General features: G+C 44.3%; 1 protein-coding gene across 1 annotated transcript in view; it reads left to right on the top strand.

Moving 5' to 3' along the window:
- Positions 1-24,147, top strand: part of LOC110534844 (sarcoplasmic/endoplasmic reticulum calcium ATPase 1) — a 110,913-nt gene that overhangs the window by 56,683 nt on the left and 30,083 nt on the right. Inside the window, exons 9-12 of the mRNA XM_036989612.1 lie at positions 143-284; positions 432-598; positions 17,248-17,336; positions 22,803-22,905. Coding sequence (XP_036845507.1) covers positions 143-284; positions 432-598; positions 17,248-17,336; positions 22,803-22,905 — 501 coding nt within the window. The remainder of the gene's footprint in view (positions 1-142; positions 285-431; positions 599-17,247; positions 17,337-22,802; positions 22,906-24,147) is intronic.

Below are 24,147 nucleotides of genomic sequence, written 5' to 3'. Positions count from 1 at the left end.
GTTTTTTTTTCTGTCTGTTTTCTGTTTTTGGTCTGTGTGTTCTGTGCTGTGAATGAGCCATATGTCTGCAAGCCCAAAACAAAACACATTTTTTTTAGCCCAAAAAACGAACAAAAAGGTTTTGAACTTTGAACATTCCAAGGTCATCTCCCTGATCTGCGTGGCCGTCTGGATCATTAACATCGGCCATTTTAGTGACCCGGTCCACGGGGGGTCCTGGATGCGTGGGGCCATCTACTACTTCAAGATTGCTGTGGCCCTGGCTGTGGCTGCCATCCCTGAGGGTATGTGGGAGCAGTTTTATCCATCCCTCTGCCACTCTCTCACTCACTCCAAATTCCATATAAACAATATAATGAATTATCCTATGCTGTTCATGTCTCTCCACCTGATCCAATCCTGCCTCTCTTTACTACAACTGTCGTCCTCAGGTCTACCTGCTGTGATCACCACTTGCCTGGCGCTGGGAACCCGCCGCATGGCCAAGAAGAACGCCATCGTCCGCAGCCTGCCCTCGGTGGAGACCCTGGGCTGCACCTCCGTCATCTGCTCCGATAAGACCGGCACCCTCACCACTAACCAGATGTCTGTCTGCAAGGTAACCTGGGAATGTCTTGGAATGGTTTCCTGTGGACTGTAATGTTAGTGTGACTGACGGCTGTGCATGTACATCAATAAGAGGGTGAAGGGTTAAGTGTCTTTCTCAAGGGCACAAAAGCAGGAGATGGCACATGGGATACCCATCGGTCTTTGGATTCGAGCCAACAACCCTTCGGTTGCAGACATATCTAACCTCTAGGCTACACGTCGTTGTAGTGGATGTTGTGTCCGTTTTTGTTGTTGTGTCGGCCCAGTATATTTAGTTCCAGTCCAGAAAGAACCCAAAGCATTGTACTGTACCTTCATATCGTCATACAGGATTGACACTTCCTTCATACTGGGAGTTTCCTTGGAAAGCCTCCAGTCACACACACAGAGACACACGTGTATATGTATATACACACACACACACTGACAGAGATTTTGGACGGAGAACAGGTGGGGTTAGTCGTAATGGAAAATCCCTGTGGTGTTGTAATGTTTCCAGTCCTCAGCCAGCCTTTTGAGAGCTAGCCAGGGCAGGTTGGCAGCACCACTCTGAGCTGTAGACAACAGTTGTACATGGCCCTCTCGCTCACCCTGAGAGAGCCAGGCACAGACAGACAGCCGGCAGGCAGGAAGCTGCTGCTGAATACCCCTTAGACACCTTTACGTACAGAAACTAAGACCACACACTCTGACACCCATATTGCCACTCTTTTGGAATCCTCCAGCCCATCGCGTTCCCCTCCACACTATCTCTGTGTCTGTGTGTGTGTGTCTCTGTGTGTGTGTGTGTGCTCCACCATAGAGGAAATGCCAGGATCAATGTTTGTCTTGGCTTCCATTTAGCCTCTGGAGCAGGATCTGGCTGACACCCTACCTACCTAACACACACACACTCTTACGCTCACACCTGACCTTTCAACTCTGAGAAGGGCCAAACTGTGTTTCTCATTGAACCTTTTTGAACATCAACTGTACATGCTGGCCAGAGGTCATTGGCAAGATTACCAAATTTAGGCATGACATGCCAGAAACAAACGCTGACACTGCACATACAAATGTAACTGATCAAATTATGAAAGACGAGTATTGTAATTTTGATTTCCATAAAGTGAGTGTGGAAGAGGTGAAAAAAAATTGTTGTCTATCAACATTGACAAGCAACCGGGGACTGACTACTTGGGTGGAAAATTACTTGGATGGAAAATCACTGAGGATAATAATAGCAGATGATATTACCACTCCTATTTGCCATATCTCCAATCTAAGCCTACTAGAAAGTGTCTGCCCCCAGAGCGAAGGGAAGCAAAGTCATTCCGCCACCCAAGAATAGTAAAGCCCCCTTTACTGGCTCAAATAGCTGACCAATCAGCCAAACTTTTGGGAAAAAATATTTTACTGTTAAACAAATTGACAAGACTTTAAGCACGCGTTTAGGGAAGGACATTCAACAAGCACGGCACTTACACAAATGACTGATTGGGTGAGAGAAATTGATGATGAAAAGATTGTGGGAGCTGTTTTGCTAGACTTCAGTGCGGCTTTTGACATTATTGATTATTGATCATTATTGATCTGATGGAAAAACATGTGTTATGGCTTTACACTCCTTGCTATATTGTGGATAAAAAGTCTAACAGAACACAGAGGGTGTTCTTTAATGGAAGCCTCTCCAACATAATCCAGGTAGAATCAGGAATTCCCCAGGGCAGCTGTCCAGGCCCCTTTCTTCAATCTTTACCTACCACTGGCCTTGAGTAAAACCAGTGTGTCTATGTATGTGGATGACTCAACACTATACACATCAGCTACTACAGCGAGTGATATCACTGCAACACTTAACAAAGAGCTACAGTTAGTTTCAGAATGGGTGGCAAGGAATAAGTTAGTCCTAAATATTTGAAAAACTAAAAGCATTGTATTTGGCCCAAATCATTCACTAAACCTCAACTAAATATTGTAATGAATAATGTGGTTATTTAGCAAGTTTAGGAGACTAAACTACTTGGAGTAACCCTGGATTGTAAACTGTCATGGTCAAAACATATTGATACAACAGTAACTAAGATGGGGAGAAGTCTGTCTATAATAAAGCGATGCTCTGCCTTTTTAGCAACACTATCAACAAGGCAGGTTCTACAGAGCCTAGTTTTGTCGCACCTAGACTACTGTTCAGTTGTGTCGCACCTAGACTACTGTTCAGTTGTGTCGCACCTAGACTACTGTTCAGTTGTGTGGTCAGGTGCCACAAAGAGGGACCTTGGAAAATTACAATTGGCTCAGAACAGGGCAGCACGGCTGGCCCTTAAATATACACACAGCTAACATGAATAATATGCATGTACCTTGACTAACCTGTACCCCCACACATTGACTTGGTACCACCTGTATATAGCCTCGTTGTTTTTTTTTTTTTTACTTATAGTTTCTTTAAAATGCATTGTTGGTGCAAGTAAGCTTGTAAGTAAGCATTTCACGGTAAGGTCTACACCGGTTATATTTGGCGCAAGTGACAAATAAAATTTGATTTGTAAATCGCTCATGGCTCAAAGTAGAGGAGAGATTGACCTCATCACTGCTTGTTTTTGATAGAAGTGTTGACATGCTGTTGACATAGTGTACCAACTGTCATCATCAGCAGCATGGAACGAGAGAGGGAGTTCCCTCCTGTCCTGTGAGAGTATATCAGAACAGGGTAATCTCCCTGAGCTGAGCTAACAGCTATCCCTGGTCCCTCCCTGCCTGCCTGGGAACATGGCTGCCTGGATGCTGGAGAGACCTGGGCTGGATCCCAAATGGCTCCCTATATAGTGCACTACTTTTGTTTTGACCCTATTGGCTCTTATCAAAAGCAGTGCACTATATATCGATCCATTTGGGACTCAACCCTACTCTGCTCTCTCTGGTAAATATTTACTCTCTGGGCCCAGGCTATATTTGCTTAGTGCAGCTGGGAGATACAGGGAAACACCAAGGGAAACACAGAGTAGAGCTCCTCACGGGTCCAAAAAGGACCCGTTTCGAAATGGACCTTGGGCTTTCCCACCCTGACCCGATATGCATATATTTTTTTAAATATAGAGATCTGTTCCGAACGGACCTGGGGACAACTAGAGCTTTTCCGAGTGAGGGAGGCGGCACAAAAGTAATTTTAAGTTAATGTACTTTATTAAGCTGATCATTTTCTACATTGTAGAATAAAAGTCATCAAAACTATGAAATAATACATTGAAGTGTTAAAAATATCAAAATATATTTTAGATTCTTCAAAGTACCCACCCTTAGCCACAATGACAGCTTTGCACACTCTTGGCTTTCTCTCAACCAGCTTTTCCTTGGAATGCTTTTCCAACAGCCTTGAAGGAGATCCCACGTATCCTGAGCACTTGTTGGCTGCTTTTCCTTCACTCTGTGGTCCAACTCATCCCAAACCATCTCAATTGGGTTGAGGTCAGATGATTGTGGAGGCCAGGTCATCTGATGCAGCACCTTCACTCTCCTTCTTCGTCAAAAACCCTTACATAGCTTGGAGGTGTGTTTTGGGTCATTGTTCTGTTGAAAACAAATGATAGTCCCAATAAGCACAAACTAGATGGGATGGTGTATCGTTGCCGAATGCTGTGGTAGCCATGCTGGTTAAGTGTGCCTTGAATTCTAGATAAATCACCAGCAAAGCATGGCCACACCATCACACCACCTCCTCCATGCTTCATGGTGGTAATCACACATGCATAGATTTTCCTTTCACAAAGACACGGCAGTTGAAACCAAACATCTCAAATTTGGACTCCTCAGACCAAAGGACAGATTTCCATCTGCGTAATGTCCATTGCTCGTTTCTTGGCCCAAGCAAGTCTTGACCCAAGCAGCTGAGCTTTCACAGGTGTGCCCCATCAGCACTGACAAACCTCCCAGCTCCGCCCACCTCTCCTACTCTGCCCACCAATCTCCTGCAGGAAGTAAGCACAGCGAAACCTAGTAGACCGTCACGGTGTCTTTTGGTAGTGGTTTCTTTGTAGCAATTCGTCCATAAAGGGTTGATTCACACAGTCGCTGAACAGTTGATTTGTGTCTGTTACTTGAACTCTGTGAAGCATTTCTTTGGGCCGCAATTTCTGAGGCTGGTAACTCTAACTTATCCTCTGCAGCAGAGGTAACTCTGGTTCTTCTTTTCTTGTGGCGGTCCTCATGAGAGCCAGTTTCATCATAGCGCTTGATGGTTTTTGCAACTGAATATGAAGAAACTTTCAAAGTTCTTGAAATGTTCCTTAAATCAATGATGGACTGTCATTTATCTTTGCTTATCTGAGCTGTTCTTGCCATAATATGGATTTGGTATTTTACCTAGTAGGGCTATCTTCTGTATACCACCCCTACCTTGTCACAACACAACTGATTGGCTCAAACGCATTAAGAAGGAAATCAATTCCACCATTTAACAAGGCACACCTGTTAATTGAAATGCATTCCAGGTGACTACCTCATGAAGCTGGTTGAGAGAATGCCAAGAGTGTGCAAAGCTGTCATCAAGACAAAGGGTGGCTACTTTGAAGAATCTCAAATTATATTTTGATTTGTTTAACACTTTATTTTTTGGTTACTACATGATTCCATATGTGTTATTTCATAGTTTTAATGTCTTCACTATTATTATACTATGTAGAAAATAGTAAAAATAAAGAAAAACCCTGGAATGAGTAGGTGTGTCCAAACATTTGACTGGTACTGCATGGTTGGCCAACATCAACAACAAGCTACGCTCCACTCTCATGAAAAGCAAGCGCAGCAGCATACATAATAATATTTTTCTCACTCTGTACGGGCCAGTCTGTACGGCCCTTCTGGATAAGTCCGTTAAAATCACACATACCCAAGACCCGTGACAATCAGATCTGACCCAGACTTGTGACTTAATTTAGAATTCTGGATCTGGACCCGCTCAGATTGGGTCTTGGGTATTAGTGTAGAGTTGGATCTGTGAAGACTTCTAACAAAGAGCCGCTCTCAGTCCTCACCGTGGGGCAGTGTTTTCCCATTGTACTTTTGGAGTGATAGGAAACACCAGGGGAAACGGACCCTGACTTACTGCTGCCATTCTGTACAAGTCTCTCTTGCGAAAGAGATTTGATCTCGGTGAGACTGACCTGTATAAATGAAGTTGTATCTGAAATAAATGAAAGCCATTCTCTCTCCTCAGTTCTAGCAGTTGGCCAGGGGGGATTTTCCATTGTGTTTTGGAGTGATGGGACCTTATAAGGTCATTTTCAGGGTTTACAAGACTGTAGTCCAAGTGGCAAGGATCAGACATGGAATTGTAGAGCTTTAGTTTGCAAAATGTTTGCCTTTTCTATTTCAGTCTACTTAATCATCCCATTTTCCTTGGCTTGTTAGTTATCTGTGTGTGGCAGCACACATGTAATCATCAATTCAGAGCACAGCTGTATGCAACCTGATCGTTAATGCCCATAGTAAAATTGGTTTGACTTTGGATATCCCTATGGGGCTAGCTGAGGACCATCAATGAACATGGGACAATATTCTAAAATGTTAATGGCTCCCAATTTCTATGACTTCACCTCAAACCAACTATAAATTATATTTCATATACAAAGCATTTCATTAGAAAACTGAAAGGTGTAGAACATGAAAGTAAGAGCGAGAAAAAACCCCAAACAACAAGTAATGCAGATGTGGAAGCACGGTGGCTAGGAAAAACTATCTAGAAAGACCAGAACCTAGGAAGAAATAGAGAGGAACCAGACTATGAGGGGTGGCCAGTCCTCTTCTGCCTGTGCCGGGTGGAGATTATAACAGAACATGGCCAAGATGTTCAAACATTCATAGATGACCAGCAGGGTCAAATAATAATAATCACTGTGGTTGTAGAGGGTGCAACAGGTCAGCTCCTCAGGAGTAAATGTCAGTTGGCTTTTCATAGCCGATCATTAAGAGTATCTCTACCGCTCCTGCTGTCTCTAGAGAGTCGAAAACAGCAGGTCTGGAACAAGGTAGCATGTTCGATAAACCGTTTAGGGTTCCATAGCCGCAGGCAGAACAGTTGAAACTGGAGCAGCAGCACGGCCAGGTGGACTGGGGACAGTAAGGAGTCATCAGGCAAGGTAGTCCTGAGGCATGGTCCTCTGAGGGCGCACACATGTCCTCTAGACGCAGCAGATGAACTGAACGGAGAAGTAGTATTTTATTGGACGACTGCATTCTTTAAAGGGGCAATCTGCAGTTGTTACATACATTTTTGGACTTTTAAATGTGTGTGTGTGTGTGTGTGTGTGTGTGTGTGTGTGTGTGCAGTCGAAGTCAGAAGTTTACATACACTTAGGTTGGAGTCATTAAAACTCGTTTTCAACCACTCCACTAATTTCTTGTTAACAAACTATAGTTTTGGCAAGTCGGTTAGGACATCTACTTTGCGCATGACACAATTAATTTTTCCAACAATTGTTTACAGACAGATTATTTCATTTACAATTCACTGTATCACAATTCCAGTTGGGTCAGAAGTTTACATACACTAAGTTGACTGTGCCGTTAAACAGCTTGGAACATTCCAGAAAAGGATGTCATCGCTTTAGAAGCTTCTGATAGGATAATTGACATCATTTGAGTCAATTGGAGGTGAACCTGTGTATGTATTTCAAGGCCTACCTTCAAACTCAGTGCCTCTTTGCTTGACATCATGGGAAAATCAAAAGAAATCAGCCAAGACCTCAGAAAAAAATTATAGACCTCCACAAGTCTGGTTCATCCTTGGGAGCAATTTCCAAATGTCTGAAGGTACCACGTTCATCTGGACAAACAATTAGTACCCAAGTATAAACACCATGGGACCACGCAGCCATCAAACCGCTCAGGAAGGAGATGCATTCTGTCTCCTTGAGATGAACGTATGTTGGTGCGAAAAGTGCAAATCAATCCCAGAACAACAGCAAAGGACCTTGTGAAGATGCTGGAGGAAACAGGTACAAAACTCTCTATATCCGTTGGAAACCTGTCCTATATCGACATAACCTGAAAGGCCACTCAGCAAGGAAGAAGCCACTTCTCCAAACCGGCATAAAAAAAGCCAGACTACGGTTTGCAACTGCACATGGGGACAAAGATAATACTTTTTGGAGAAATGTCCTCTGGTCTGATGAAACAAAAATAGAAATGTTTGGCCATAATGACCATCGTTATGTTTGGGGGGAAAAGCCGAACACCATCCCAACCGTGAAGCACGGGGGTGGCAGCATCATGTTGTGGGGGTGCTTTGCTGCAGGATTCACAGAATAGATGGCATCAGGAGGACAGAAAATGGTGTGGATATATTGAAGCAACATCTCAAGACATTAGTCAGGAAGTTAATGCTTGGTCGCAAATGGGTCTTCCAGATGGACAATGACCCCAAACATGCTTCCAAAGTTGTGGCAAAATGGCTTAAGGACAACAAAGTCAAGGTATTGTAGTGGCCATCAAAGCCCTGACCTCAATCCTATAGAAAAATTGTGGGCAGAACTGAAAAAGTGTGTGCTAGCAAGGAGGCCTACAAACCTGACTCAGTTACACCAGCTCTTGTCAGAAGGAATAGGCCAAAATTCACCCAACTTAATGTGGGAAGCTTGTGGAGGGTCAAATGTTTTGGGTAGCCTAAGTTAAACCATTTAAAGGCAATGCTACCAAATACTAATTGAGTGTATGCAAACTTCTGACCCACTGGGAATGTGATGAAATAAATAAAAGCTGAAATAAGTAATTCTCTATACTATTGTTCTGACATTTCACATTCTTAAAATAAAGTGGTGATCCTAACTGACCCAAGACAGGGAATCTTTACTAGGATTAAATGTCAGGAATACTGAAAACGGAGTTTAAATGTATTTGGCTCAAGTGTATGTAAACTTCTGACTTTGTGTGTGTGTATCTATATATACCCATTGATTCTTGAAATACCTCATGAGCTTAGTTTAGCTGTCATACCCAATCAAAATCCAACATATAAACTTGTTTTACTCCAATGTTTGTTAACCAAGTAAATGAACACTATATATCTTTAACATGGTTAGAACTGTAGTTCTGATACCATGGATGGTTAGTCCATATTCAAATATCTCTGTCTATGAATTGGAGTGGTTACATTAATTCTCCAGGCTAATCCCTCAGCCGGGGGAGGGATTGGGCTTTGTTTGCTGAAACCACGGGCAGGGAGCATTCATTTGCAATATGTTAGACATTTTGTTACATAAGTTTTAGTCATACTCACATTTTTCCTTTTGCTTCTTCGTTATGTGTATGAGTGTCAAATTGTGTTGGTCACATACACATTGTTAGCATATGTAAATGCAAGTGTAGCGCAATGCTTGTAAACGTGTTTCTGTGACAGCGATCTGTCCCTATGTCTTAACCTCGAGATGAGGTCTAGCTACTCCATATGGTTCTGATAAGAACATCCATGTCCACTAGCCCAGTCATATCCTGCTTTCCCAGCCTAGGGGATATCCCAGGGTGCGGTCAAACACGCACAGAGGAGGGAATTCCCCTCTGACGTCATACCATGGCACTTCCATTACACACAGTGCGGAGGCACACCCTCACTATGTTACTGCTGCCATCACATCATAATAGCCACAGTACGGACCGAGTCCGATTGAGTTTCAACTACTACAGCCATGCACCTTTTGGTTCATATGAATTATGCAGTGGCTTGCTTCCATGGAGAAGATCTCATTGCACAACCTTCAATGTAATGTCATAATTACGTAAAATTCTGGCAAATTAGGCGGCCCAAACTGTTGCATATACACTGACTCTGCGTGCAATGAACGCAAGAGAAGTGACACAATTTCACCTGGTTAACATTGCCTGCTAACCTGGATTTCTTTTAGCTAAATATGCAGGTTTAAAAATATATACTTCTGTGTATTGATTTTAAGAAAGGCATTGATGTTCATGGTTAGGTACACATTGGAGCAACAATACGCACCGCATCGATTATATGCAACGCATCGATTATATGCAACGCAGGACACGCTAGATAAACTAGTAATATCATCAACCATGTGTAGTTAACTAGTGATTATGATTGTTTTTTTATAAGATACGTTTAATGCTAGCTAGCAACTTACCTTGGCTTACTGCATTCACGTAACAGGCAGTCTCCTTGTGAAGTGCAATGAGAAGCAGGTGGTTAGAGCGTTGGACTAGTTAACTGTAAGGTTGCAAGTTTGAATCCCCCGAGCTGACAAGGTGAAAATCTGTCGTTCTGCCCCTGAACGAGGCAGTTAACCCACCGTTCCTAGGCCATCATTGAAAATAAGAATTTGTTCTTAACTGACTTGCCTCGTTAAATAAAGGTTACATAAAGGTTACATAAAGGTTACATAAAGGTGTAACAAAAACAAAAAATATCGGCCAAATCGGTGTCCAAAAATACAGATTTCCGATTGTTATGAGTGCTTGAAATCGATCCTAATTAATCGGCCATTCCGATTAATCGGTCGACCTCTAATAAATAAATAAATATAATATAATCTAATATAATCTAATAAATAAATATATATATATATATATATATATATATATATATTAGCTAATGGGTCATGTAGTAAACCACTATCTTGGTATATTAGTGTAGAATATTCTATTTATGTTGTTAGCTTATTTGTTTTGGACGACGCTTCAGAAACATCAGAGGCTCCTGCTCCTGATTTTACTTATGCACAAATCTAGCACCATATTAGCTAACTATCTGATTTTACTGCTTGCGTGAGTTACTTGATGTGGAATAGAGTTCCATGTAGTTGTGGCTCTATGTAGTACTGTGTGCCTCCCATAGTCTGTTCTGGACTTGGGGACTGTGAAGAGACCTCTGGTGGCTTGTCTTGTGGGGTAGGCATGGATGTCCTAGCTGTGTGCTAGTTGTTTAAACAGACCTCTGGTGACATGTCTTGTGGGGTAGGCATGGATGTCCTAGCTGTGTGCTAGTTGTTTAAACAGACCTCTGGTGGCATGTCTTGTGGGGTAGGCATGGATGTCCTAGCTGTGTGCTAGTTGTTTAAACAGACCTCTGGTGACATGTCTTGTGGGGTAAGCATGGATGTCCTAGCTGTGTGCTAGTTGTTTAAAACCTCTTTATCCTACCCCCTCCTTTTTCGAACATTCTGTTAAAAATCACGCAACATTTCAGCGTCCTGCTACTCATGCCAGGAATATAGTATATGCATATGATTAGTATGTGTGGATAGAAAACACTCTGAAGTTTCTAAAACTGGTTAAATCACGGCTGTGACTATAACAGAGCGTGTGTTTCATCGAAAAGCGCAAGAAAAACTGGTCACTGAAATCTGAAAAAAGTATCCATGCGCCCCTTTCATGGATTATTTAAAGGAAATTTAATATGGAGACGGATGCAATTCCACACGATGTCACCAAAAACGTCATTTTCATTGACAAAAATCCTTTGAGACATTACCAATAGATCCGTGATTCCATCCAGCCTACCTCAATCGATTTTGGAAGATTGAAAAATGGACACTGTTTTCTTTTGTAGCTGCTATTGAATACAGATCGCCCAGTGATCAATTTGATCGCTTATTAACGTTTACAAATACCTAAAGTTGGGTTATAAAAGTAGGTTGAAGTGTTTTGTCAAAGAATATAGGCAACTTATATAATTTTTAAACATGACGTTGCGTGTTGGAAGAGAGCTTTTTTCGTGATGCAGACAGGCTATACAAATGGATATTTTGGGCATTCATGGACGGATTTAATCGGGAAAAATACCAATTTGTGATGTTTATGGGACATATAGGAGTGCCAACAAAGAATATCTTCAAAGGTAATGAATGTTTTATATTTTATTTCTGCGTTTTTGTGTAGCGCCGGCTACGCTAATTATTTTGTTTACGTCGCCTTCAGGCATTTTGGGGTGTTGCATGCTATCAGATAATAGCTTCTCATGCTTTCGTCGAAAAGCATTTTAAAAATCTGACTTGTTGGCTAGATTCACAACGAGTGTAGCTTTAATTCAATACCCTGCATGTATATTTTAATGAACGTTTGAGTTTTAACGAGTACATTTAGCATTTAGCGTAGCGCATTTGCATTTCCAGGTGCCTACTTGAGACATCTGCGTCTCAAGTAGGAGCAAGAAGTTTAAACAGACCTCTGGTGACATGTCTTGTGGGGTAGGCATGGATGTCCTAGCTGTGTGCTAGTTGTTTAAACTCACTGTCAACTGCGTTTATTTTCAGCAACCTTAACATGTGTAAATATTTGTATGAACATAAGATTCAACAACTGAGACACAAACTGAACAAGTTCCACAGACATGTGACTAACAGAAATGGAATAATGTGTCCCTGAACAAAGGGGGGCCAAATGAAAAGTAACAGTCAGTGTCTGGTGTGGCCACCAGCTGCATTAAGTACTGCAGTGCATCTCCTCCTCATGGACTGCACCGGATTTGCCAGTTCTTGCTGTGAGATGTTACCCCACTCTTCCACCACGGCACCTGCAAGTTCCCGGACATTTCTGGGGAGAATGGCCCTCAACCTCTGATCCAACAGTGCTTAATCGGATTGAGATCTGGGCTCTTCACTGGCCATGGCAGAACACTGACATTCCTGTCTTGCAAGAAATCACGCGCAGAACGAGCAGTATGGCTGGTGGCATTGTCATGCTGGAGGGCCATGTCAGGATGAGCCTGCAGGAAGGGTACCACATGATGGAGGAGGATGTCTTGTCTTCCCTGTAATGCACAGCGTTGAGATTGCCTGCTGTGACACACCACCCCAGACCATGATGGACTCTCCACCTCCAAATGAATCCTGCTCCAGAGTACAGGCCTTGGTGTAGCGCTCATTCCTTTGACGATAAACGCGAATCCGACAATCACCCCTGGTGAGACAAAACCGCAACTCATCAGTGAAGAGCACTTTTTGCCAGTCCTGTCTGGTCTAGCGTCGGTGGGTTTGTGCCCATAGGTGACGTTGTTGCCGTTGATGTCTGGTGAGGACCTACCTTACAACAGGCCTACAAGTCCTCAGTCCAGCCTTTCTCAGCCTATTGCGGACAGTCTGAGCACTGATAGAGAGAGTGTGCGTTCCTGGTGTAACTCGGGCAATTGTTGTTGCCATCCTGTATCTGTCCCACAGGTGTGATGTTTGGATGTACCAATCCTGTGCAGGTGTTGTTACACGTGGTCTGCCACTGCGAGGACGATCAGCTGTCCGTCCTGTCTCCCTGTAGCGTTGTCTTAGGGGTTTCACAGTTCGGACATTTCAATGTATTGACCTGGCCACATCTGCAGTCCTCATGCCTCCTTGCAGCATGCCTAAGGCACGTTCACGCAGATGAGCAGGGACCCTGGGCATCTTTCTTTTGGTTATTTTCAGAGTCAGTAGAAAGGCCTCTTTAGTGTCCTAAGTCTTCATAACTGTGACCTTAATTGCCTACCATCTGTAAGCTGTTAGTGTCTTAACGACCGTTCCACTGGTGCATGTTCATTAATTGTTTATGGTTCATTGAACAAGCATGGGAAACAGTGTTTAAACCCTTTACAATGAAGATCTGTGAAGTTATTTGGATTTTTCGAATTATCTTTGAAAAACAGGGATGTTAATTTTTTTGCTGAGTTTATAACGTTAAACATGTGTGGTGTACCACAGGGCAGTTGTCTAGGCCCTCTTTTCTATATTTATTAATGACCTTCCACTGGCATTAAACAACATGTGTGTCCATGTATGCTAAACAAAGAGTTGCAGTCGGTTTTTTGAACGGTTGGCCAGTAATAAACTAATCCTGAACATCTCTAAAACTAAGAGCATTGTATTTGGTTAAAATCATTCCCTAAGTTCTAGACCTCAGCTGAATCTGATCATGAATAATGTGGCTGTTGAGGAGATTAAATTACCTGGTGTTAACTTGAATTGTAAACTGTTATGGTCAAAACATATTGATTCAATGGTTGTATAGATGGGTGGAGGGCTGTACTTGATAAAGAGATGCTCTGCTGTTTTTGACACCATAGTCCTGCAGGCTCTAGTTTTATCTCATCTTGGTTATTGTCCAGTCATATGGTCAGGTGCTACAAAGAAGGACCTAGAAAAACTGCAGCTGTCCCAGAACAGAGTGGCACGTCTTGCTCTTCACTGTAACCAGAGGGCTAATATAAACACTAAAAGTAGAGGAGAGACTGACTGCATCACTTCTTCTTCTTCTTCTTCTTATAAAAAACCTATGTTGATAATTCCAAATGTATTTGCATAGTCAATTTACACAGCCCTGACACACACTTACCAGATGTGCATCCAGGAGTCTTTTCACAGTCCCCAAATTCAAGAAAATGTACAGTATTATATAGCGTCATGACTACATGGACCTCTATCTCAGATTGGTCAAAATATTCAACGATAAAGAAACACCTCACAATGCCTCTCCCCTATTTGACCTGGATATTTTGTGAATATTGAGCATCTATTAATGTTGTATTGTCGTTCTGCAATTTGGTTATGTAATAACTAAATGCAGACGTTCTGTACATTACCTTGTAAATAATGGACGATGCAGCAGGACAAGGCAGAGTCCATTTTCGGAGGTAATTTTCCTAGGTAATGTACACAAAGGAGGTGTTTATCCCGCATATACCACAGTTGCCAAAGAAAACAATACTAATGCACACATTTACATATATAATTTTTTTTATAAGAGAATTCATACTTTCTCATCTGTTGGTTGCTAGAGACGCGAGCTGTTTCTTCCATTAGTTCGATATTTATGGACGCGACCCATTTGTTCTACAGTATATGTTCCGTTGCCATGGCTGCTGCTGGCTGCCAATGTTCTTGTCCTTTGCTTGCTAGCTAGCCAACTAGTTACAGCTAACACAGTCACAACCTCCGCAGCCAGAATAATAGCGAAGTAGCTGCATATGCATTTGTTGTTTCTATTGACATTCATTTACATAGATCCATAAAAATGAGCTGATGATGCCCGATTTTGCCTGGCATAGCTAGAAATGTTTGCCTTGTCAGGACCCAACACTTTTCATTAGGAGGAGATCATTAGGAGGAGATCACATTGCGTTTCAAACACTAGGCTAGAAGCTAGCTAAATAGTTTGTTGCTAGCAAACCTGCCAATATGAAAACTGAATAAAAAATTACCAGTCAAACTACAAACATGTGGGAGGATTTGACAGCATAGTGTCACTTGCATCATGACTGCAGCATAGAGGGATTCATGATTCATGTTCCTCACTCACTCACCACCACGTTAGGTCATCAGATGCGCCCCAAAAAAACAAGTCTCTGCAAAAATAAATCTGTTAGTTATGTTTCTTTTCTCTTTGGACCTCCAGTTTTTACAATGTATCCAATTTCTGTTTGTGTGATTGTTGGTTTAGCTTCCTGTCACTTTGTAGTAAGTACAGGTAGCCTAGTGGGCGGCAGGTAGAGCATTGGGCCAGCAACCGAAAGGTTGCTAGATCGAATCCCCGAGCTGACAAGGTAAAAATCTGTTGTTCTGCCCCTGAACAACAGGGGTTAACCCACTGTTCCTAGGCTGTCATTGTAAATAAGATAAGATAATAATTTTTTTGTTAACTGACTTGACTAATTAAATAAAGGTAAAAACAAAATAGTGTGTGTGTGTGTGTGTGTGTTTGTGTGTGTGTGTGTGTGTGTGTGTGTGTGCTCAAACACACATGCATGTGAGGAATGCGTCCATCTGATGAATGGGCATGTGCCTGAAATCAATTTTATACACTAATTGTAGTCTCACCCATTAATTTCTAATGACCGGTCATTTTTGACCTAGAACAGTGTACAAAAGTTGAATAAAACACACTAAATGTAATGAAAATCATCTATTTACAATCAGATTAAATTAACTACATTTCAGAAAGAGAACTTGTAAATCGTTCCAATTCGACCGGAACACAGCAGGAGCGTTCTCTGTTCTGAAGAATCTTGCACCGAAGTAGGACTTTGACTACTCAATACCCTAAATGGTGAACAGGTCAATTACATTAACCCTTAGTACTTTGCATCCTCGCCATATTATCCTAGTGTTCTGAACAGCTTGTTCTTCTCCAGACCCCACCTATATCCTCTCCCTTAGTGTTCCACTTCAGTGTGAATTGAACAGACCCCCTCCTGTGGTGAACCAATCAATGCACTCCCACAAATTAACAAGAGCAGAGCCATTCCATGTGTTTCATCACTGATGCAGGATGAACAACACGGAGGAGAGAAGGTCCAGATCAGACAAACTCACACAGACTCACAGGAGAGAAATGGCTGGAACCCTCACCATCCACTGCTGGGCTGCCAGCCTAACAGACTTGTCAGCCTAAAAGAACTACCAGTGCGGCCAAATTCTAATTGTTCTGGGGGCGGCCTCTCCACGCAGGAAATCAGTACATCAACACAGGGCCAGGCGCACAGACAAAACAAAACGCTTGGCAACACAGGAGTTCTGAGCACAGGGAAGGACAGATCGACGTCAGCACGACTTGGGCAACAACTAGGCCCATATACTCATCCACTACAGTGTGTGTATATATACAAGCTCCGTCTATCTGTCTGTTGGTCTGTCTGTCTCAGCAAGAGTATGATTTATAGTCTTTCTGTCTGTCTCTGTCGGCATGGTTAACATTATTTACATTGCCAAAGCAAGTTAAATAGAAAATCACCAATCTCTCATAAAAAAAAACAGCTGTGACATGAAGCCAGTGATTGGCTGTATGTGGTGGCAAATCCCTGTGTTTTGTGGGTTAGGCAGTGCGGGAGGGTGTGTGTGTTTCCCTCTGCGTCAGTGGCCGTTGGGCCACATTCACCTCTCCCATGGCCCTGTAAAGAACCCTGGGACTCCCACTGAAAGCACTGTAAGAGCTTTGCTGATAGCCTAGCCTACTCTACCCTGGGACTTTGCTGATAGCCTAGCCTACTCTACCCTGGGGCTTTGCTGATAGCCTAGCCTACTCTACCCTGGGGCTTTGCTGATAGCCTAGCCTACTCTACCCTGGGGCTTTACTGATAGCCTAGCCTACTCTACCCTGGGGCTTTGCTGATAGCCTAGCCTACTGTACCCTGGGGCTTTGCTGATAGCCTAGCCTACTCTACCCTGGGACTTTGCTGATAGCCTAGCCTACTCTACCCTGCTTTGCTGATAGCCTAGCCTACTCTACCCTGGGACTTTGCTGATAGCCTAGCCTACTCTACCCTGGGACTTTGCTGATAGCCTAGCCTACTCTACCCTGGGACTTTGCTGATAGCCTAGCCTACTCTACCCTGGGGCTTTGCTGATAGCCTAGCCTACTCTACCCTGGGACTTTGCTGATAGCCTAGCCTACTCTACCCTGGGACTTTGCTGATAGCCTAGCCTACTCTACCCTGGGGCTTTGCTGATAGCCTAGCCTACTCTACCCTTGGGCTTTGCTGATAGTCTAGCCTACTCTACCCTGGGGCTTTGCTGATAGCCTAGCCTACTCTACCCTGGGACTTTGCTGATAGCCTAGCCTAATCCTACCCTGCTTTGCTGATAGCCTAGTCTACTCCTACCCCGTGGCTTTGCTGATAGCCTAGTCTACTCTACCCTGCTTTGCTGATAGCCTAGTCTACTCAACCCTGCTTTAACTATCCCATCTCTCTTTCTCTTCCCTCTCCAGATGTTTGTGGTGGAGAAGGTGGAGGATTCCAGCTGTGCTGTCCATGAGTTCTCTATAACTGGCTCAACCTACGCCCCTGAAGGACAAGTGTGAGTGTCCCATCCTACCACCTTACTGTTAGCTCCATGTCAGTGCCCCTGCGGAAATTGAATTTAGCATAATATATACACAACCCCCATCAAAATCCCTTTGTTTAAACTTCTCGCCTGCGTCTCAAGCCTCCACACCCGCCTTGCATCGACCTTCCGAATCTGCGGTGGAAGGTGGCAGAGCTACAGTGCTGTTTGTCAGACCATGAGACATCCCGAAAATCGGTATTCTCACTAAAACATCTGTAGCATCCGAACAGTTTAGGGACTCATCTGAAGGTAACCTGGTATTGGGTGAGAGAAATGAATGAAAGTGAATAGAGCATTTCCACGTCAAAGGTATACGGATAATTCCACGGTAAAACATATTAAATGTTAAACATTTTTTTTTGTTGCATTCTTGTATCTCTCGGATAAAGTACAGATGCTTCAAAACATTCCCTTTGACTATCTCTTTTTTTCAATGTATGAATCTGTTATTCAGTGCATTTCTATAGGCTTATATCAGTTAGGCCAAATTCAATGTTTTATCAAATCATTGTTGTATATATTTTTTGATACCTAAAGGGGTCCTTACAATTCTACATCAAATAGCTAAATGTTCCTTCTTAAAACAATCACATATGTTAGCTTAGTAAAAACCCAGCTCTGGACCCCTTAGACTCTAGGGGGTTAGTCTACAGAGTGCAAATTAAGTGTGATTTCAGGTTACAATTCGTAGTTTCTCTGACTGTGGAATCACAGTGTGAAACACACTTAAGTTTATCTCCCCCACCTCCCTGTAAGTCTTGTGTTGTGTTGAGCGTGGTCCATAGTGTTAACACACTGACCATCTTCAGAGGAAAGTAATGGCCAGCCATTGTGTTAACCTTCCCTGGCTCCAGACAGACACAACTATTTTTACAGGCGGCAGTGGAAAAGCCTTGGTCACAACCTCCTTTCCCCCCCCCATTTGTTACAAAGTGTTTATTTGAAGTCTACAGACCCCCCCCCCCCCCAAAAAAAAAAGGTTTACTCTGTTCTCCACTGTGGTTAATGGCTCTTGGGAAGTTTAGAAAGAATGGCAATTATGTTTTCCTGAAGCATGTGAACTTCTTCCATGATAACACATAGCACAGAGAGGACAGGGAGGAAAGGACACACATGTGACAAGAACCAAAATAGTCTTACTGTGGAGAATTCTTCATGGAATAAATAGGAGGGCGAGCGAACAAAAGTATGTGGAGAACCCTTCAAATTAGTGGATTCTGATTTTTCAGCGACACCCGTTGCTGACAGGTGTATAAAATTGAGCACACAGCCATGCAATCTCCATAGACAAACATTGGCACTAGAATGGCTTTACTGAAGAGCTCAGTGACTTTCAACGTGGCAACGTCATAGGATGCCAGCTTCCCAACAAGTTAGTTCGTCAAATTTCTGCCTTGCTAGAGCTGCCCCGGTCAACTTTTAGTGCTGTTATTGTGAAGTGGAAAAGTCTAGGCTCAGCCGCGAAGTGGTAGACCACACAAGCTCACAGAACGGGACTGTCGAGTGCTGAAGCACGTAAATATCGTCTGTCCTCGGTTGCAACACTCACAACCGAGTTCCAAACTGCCTCTGGAAGCAACGTCAGCACCAGAACTGTTCGATAGGAGCCTCATGAAATGGGTTTCCATGGCCGAGGAGCCGCACACAAGCCTAAGATCACCGTGGGCAATGCCAAGCGTCGGATGGTGTGGTGTAAAGCTCGCCCCCATTGGACTCTGGAACAGTGGAAATGCGTTCTCTGGAGTGATGAATTACGCTTCACCCTCTGGCACCACGACAGACAAATCTGGGTTTGACGGAGGTCAGGAGAACGATACCTGCAACCAATGCATAATGCCAACTGTAAAGTTTGGTGTAGGAGGAATAATGGTCTGGGGCTGTTTTTCATGGTTTGGGCTAGGCCCCATAGTTCCAGTGAAACAAAATCTTAACACTACAGGATACAATGATATTCTAGATGATTCGGTGCTTCCAACTTTGTGGCATTAAATTGGGGAAGGTCCTTTCCTGCATGACAATGCCCCCGTGCACAAAGTGAGGTTCATACAGAAATGGTTTGTCGATCGGTGTGGGAGAACCTGGCCTGCACAGAGCCCCGACCGCAAACCCAATCTAACACCTTTGGGACGAATTGGAACACCGACTACGAGCCAGGCCTAATCGCCCAACATCAGTGTCCGACCTCACTAATGCTCTTGTAGCTGAATGGAAGAAAGTACCCGCAGCAATGTTCCAACATCTAGTGGAAAGCCTTCCCAGAAGAGTGGAGGCTGTTATAGCAGCAAAGGGGGGACCAACTCCATTTTAATGCCCATGATTTTATAATGAGATGTTCAAGCAGGTGTCCACATACTTTTGGTCATGTAGTGTAGCTTGGCCAAAGTCCTGATGTCCCAGTTCTGGACCTATAGTAGCATGGATAGGACCTGCAGTAGAGCTGTTCTTTCTGTCAGTATAACCTGGTTGACCTCATCTCTTGCACTCTGGAGTGCCCACTCTAAGCTAAGGCCTCAAATGACTACCTGCTTGGCCAGAAGCAGACCCAGATCTGTTACAGCATAGCTGTCTAGCCAGAGGCAGATGAAGATCTGTTACAGCAAGGGTATTCAACTCTGACCCTACGAGGCCTGCTGGTTTTCTGTTCTACCTGATAATTAATTTCACCCACCTGGTGTCCCAGGTCTAAATCAGTCCCTAATTTAGAGGGGATCCATTTTTTTAAAAAGCAGTGGAACTGGCTTCAAGGTCCAGAGTTGAGTTTGAGGGTGCTACAGTATACAGTCCGTTCCATAAGCATTTAGACAGTGACACAATTTGCATCATTTTGGCTCTGTACGTCAACACAATGAATTTGAAAGAAAACAACCAAAATGTGCTTAAAGTGTAAACAAAGTGTTTTATAAAAAATATTGTAAGAACTGTGTATGAATTACAACAATTTATACATAGCCCTCCGATTTTAGGGGCTCAAAAGTAATTGGACAAACTAACGATCACAAATGTAAATTGTGAGTTTTAATACTTCAATGACTGCCTGAAGTCTGGAACCCATAGACATCACCAGATCCTGAGTGCTCGAGTGCTTCATGCTCAATTGGATTCAGGTCAGGTGATTTAATTGGCCATTGCATAACATTCCACTTCTTTGCCTTAAAGTATTGGGTTGCTTTCGCAGTATGCTTCGGGTCATTGTCCAACTTTCACTGTGAAGTGCCGTCCAATGAGCTTTGAAACATTTGGCTAAATCTGAGCAGTCAATATAGCCCTAAATGCTTCAGAATCCATCCTGCAGCTTTTGTCAGCAAATACAAGGGAACCAGTTCCATTGGCAGCCATACATGCCCACGCCATAACACCACCTCCTCCATGCTTCACAGATGAGGTGAGGTGGTAAGCCCTTCTCCATACACTTCTCTTCCCATCATGCTGGTACAAGTTGATCTTTGTCTCATCTGTCCGCATTATTTTCCAGAACTGGACAGGCTTTTTTTAAACAAGTTTTTTGGCAAACTCTAATCTGGTCTTCCTGTTTTTGAGGCTTACCAATGGTTTACATCTTGTGGTAAACCGTCTGTATTTACTCTGGTGAAGTCTTCTCTTGAATGTTGACTTTGACGCAGATACACCTACCTCCTGGAGGGCGTTCTTGGTCTCGCCAACTGTTGTGAAAAGGTTTTTTTCTTCACCAGGGAAATAATTATTCTGTCATCCACCGCAGTTGTTTTCCGTGGTCTTCCGGGCAATTTGGTGTTCCTGAGCTCACCAGTGCGTTCTTTCTTTTTAAGAATGTAGCAAATAGTTGATTTGGCCACACCTAATGTTTTTCCTCTCTCTCTGATGGGTTTGTTTAGGGGGGCCGCATGTAAAACGTGCTGTAATTCTTACACCGTTCCCCCGATTTGGATGGAAATACCTTCAAATTAAAGCTCCAAGTCTGCACTTTCAGCTCAAATTCATCATTTAATTTCAACTCTAATATGTTGTGCTAGACAGCTAAAATAATACAAACTTGGTCAATGTCCAAATATTTATGGACCTGACTGTACCTGCCCAGGCTGGGGCTAACCCAGATCTACTACAGTACACTTGCCCAGCCTGGGGCTAACCCAGATCTACTACAGTACACTTGCCCAGACTGGGGCTAACCCAGATCTACTACAGTACACCTGCCCAGACTGGGGCTAACCCAGATCTATTACAGTACACTTGCCCAGACTGGGGCAGACCCAGATATATTACAGTACACCTGCCCAGACTGGGGAAGACCCAGATCTATTACAGTACACTTGCCCAGACTGGGGACAGACCCAGATCTACTACAGTACACCTGCCCAGACTGGGGCAGACCCAGATCTACTACAGTACACTTGCCCAGACTGGGGCAGACCCAGATCTATTACAGTACACCTGGCCAGACTGGGGTAGACCCAGATCTATTACAGTACACCTGCCCAGACTGGGGCTAACCCAGATCTTTTACAGTACACCTGGCCAGACTGGGGCAGACCCAGATCTATTACAGTACACCTGCCCAGACTGGGGCAGACCCAGATCTATTACAGTACACTTGCCCAGACTGGGAACAGACCCAGATCTACTACAGTGTTGTTCTCCTTTGAGGAAAAGTGCTCTAGTCTCTTTACATTGCCATTGACTTGTCAATAACAACCTGTGTCATGATATCGAAAGGCTGAGTTATGTATTGTTAACTACAATGCTCTCATGATGTCTTGCTGTTCCCCTTCAGTCAGCTCAGTACCATACAAGATTAGGCTCATAGATTTTCCCTACTGAAGTTGATGAAAACCCCATCATTATATCCAATGTAATACCAAGTGATGATGTTGTGTTAATCACTATTCAGGGCTCGTATCCACAAAGCATCTCAGAGTAAGAGTGCCACACACACGACAACTGCCCCATGAGCACTGAGCTCCCACAGACAACACACTGATTGGCAACTTCTCCAACCTGCCAGCTGTATTGAATGTTGTGAACATTTGTTTATGAGACATCTTAAGACACTAGTTGTGACACATATACTTGTGTGTGTGTTTTACAGGAAAAACAGTGGCAGTATTCCATTATTTGTTATGAGAGTGAATTACGCCACTCGAGATGATGGGGAAAAAAGTCCAGTCCATGTAGGGTCTCCCGAGTGGCTCAGCGGTCTAAAGCACTGCATCTCAGTGCAAGAGGTGCCACTACAGTCTGTGGTTCGATTCCAGGCTGTTTCACAACCTGCCGTGATTACGAGTCCCATAGGGAAGCGCACAATTGGCCCAGCATCGTCCCGGTTTGGCCGGGGTAGGCCGTGATTTTAAAAAGAGTGTGTTCTTAACTGACTTGCCTAGTTAAAAAAAACAAACATGTAAATAGTGTGTGTGTGTGTGTGTGTGTGTGTGTGTGTGTGTGTGTGTGTGTTCGCTCTTCCAGGCTGAAAGGGGACAAGGTGGTGCAGTGTGGAGATTATGATGGACTTCTGGAGCTGGCCACTGTCTGTTCCATGTGCAACGATTCTTCACTGGACTACAATGAGGTCCGTACTGACAACACACACACTATGGTCTTGTAAGTCATTAAGGGACAGTTCTGTCACTTCAGCCTGATCCTCAGTTTTCCTCAGCAATAAAAAACATTCCCTTTTTTTTAAGCAGGTAGTCTAGCGGTTAGAGTGTTGAGGCCATGAACCGAAAACAAGTTTGAATCCTGAGCTGACTAAGTGAAAAATCTGCTCCAGGGTTGTCGTCAATAATAGCTGATCTCTGGTCGTGGCCCCACTCTCTGAGGGTGTCTCAGGGTGGCCCCATTCTCTGAGGGTGTCTCAGGGTGGCCCCATTCTCTGAGGGTGTCTCAGGGTGGCCCCACTCTCTGAGGGTGTCTCAGGGTGGCCCCACTCTCTGAGGGTGTCTCAGGGTGGCCCCACTCTCTGAGGGTGTCTCAGGGTGGCCCCACTCTCTGAGGGTGTCTCAGGGTGGCCCCACTCTCTGAGGGTGTCTCAGGGTGGCCCCACTCTCTGAGGGTGTCTCAGGGTGGCCCCACTCTCTGAGGGTGTCTCACTCTCTGAGGGTGTCTCAGGGTGGCCCCACTCTCTGAGGGTGTCTCAGGGTGGCCCCACTCTCTGAGGGTGTCTCAGGGTGGCCCCACTCTCTGAGGGTGTCTCAGGGTGGCCCCACTCTCTGAGGGTGTCTCAGGGTGGCCCCACTCTCTGAGGGTGTCTCAGGGTGGCCCCACTCTCTGAGGGTGTCTCAGGGTGGCCCCACTCTCTGAGGGTGTCTCAGGGTGGCCCCACTCTCTGAGGGTGTCTCAGGGTGGCCCCACTCTCTGAGGGTGTCTCACTCTCTGAGGGTGTCTCAGGGTGGCCCCACTCTCTGAGGGTGTCTCAGGGTGGCCCCACTCTCTGAGGGTGTCTCAGGGTGGCCCCACTCTCTGAGGGTGTCTCAGGGTGGCCCCACTCTGAGGGTGTTTCAGGGGGAGTTGGGATATGGTGACCCTTGTCGTGGCCCCACTCTCTGAGTGTGTCTCAGGGTGGCCCCACTCTCTGAGGGTGTCTCAGGGTGGACCCACTCACTGAGGGTGTCTCAGGGGGAGTTGGGATATGGTGTCCCCACTCTCTGAGGGTGTCTCAGGGGCAGTTAGGATATGGTGACCCTTGTCGTGGCCCCACTCTCTGAGGGTGTCTCAAGAGGAGTTGGGATTTGGTGACCCTGGTCATGGCCCCGCTCTCTGAGGGTGTCTCAGGGGGAGTTGGGATATGGTGACCCTGGTCGTGGCCCCACTC

This window comes from Oncorhynchus mykiss, chromosome 10 (assembly GCF_013265735.2).
Source record: "Oncorhynchus mykiss isolate Arlee chromosome 10, USDA_OmykA_1.1, whole genome shotgun sequence".
NCBI classification, from domain to species: Eukaryota; Metazoa; Chordata; class Actinopteri; order Salmoniformes; family Salmonidae; genus Oncorhynchus; species Oncorhynchus mykiss.
The sequence above is the reverse complement of the archived record's forward strand: the minus strand, read 5'-3'. Positions and strand labels throughout refer to the sequence as shown.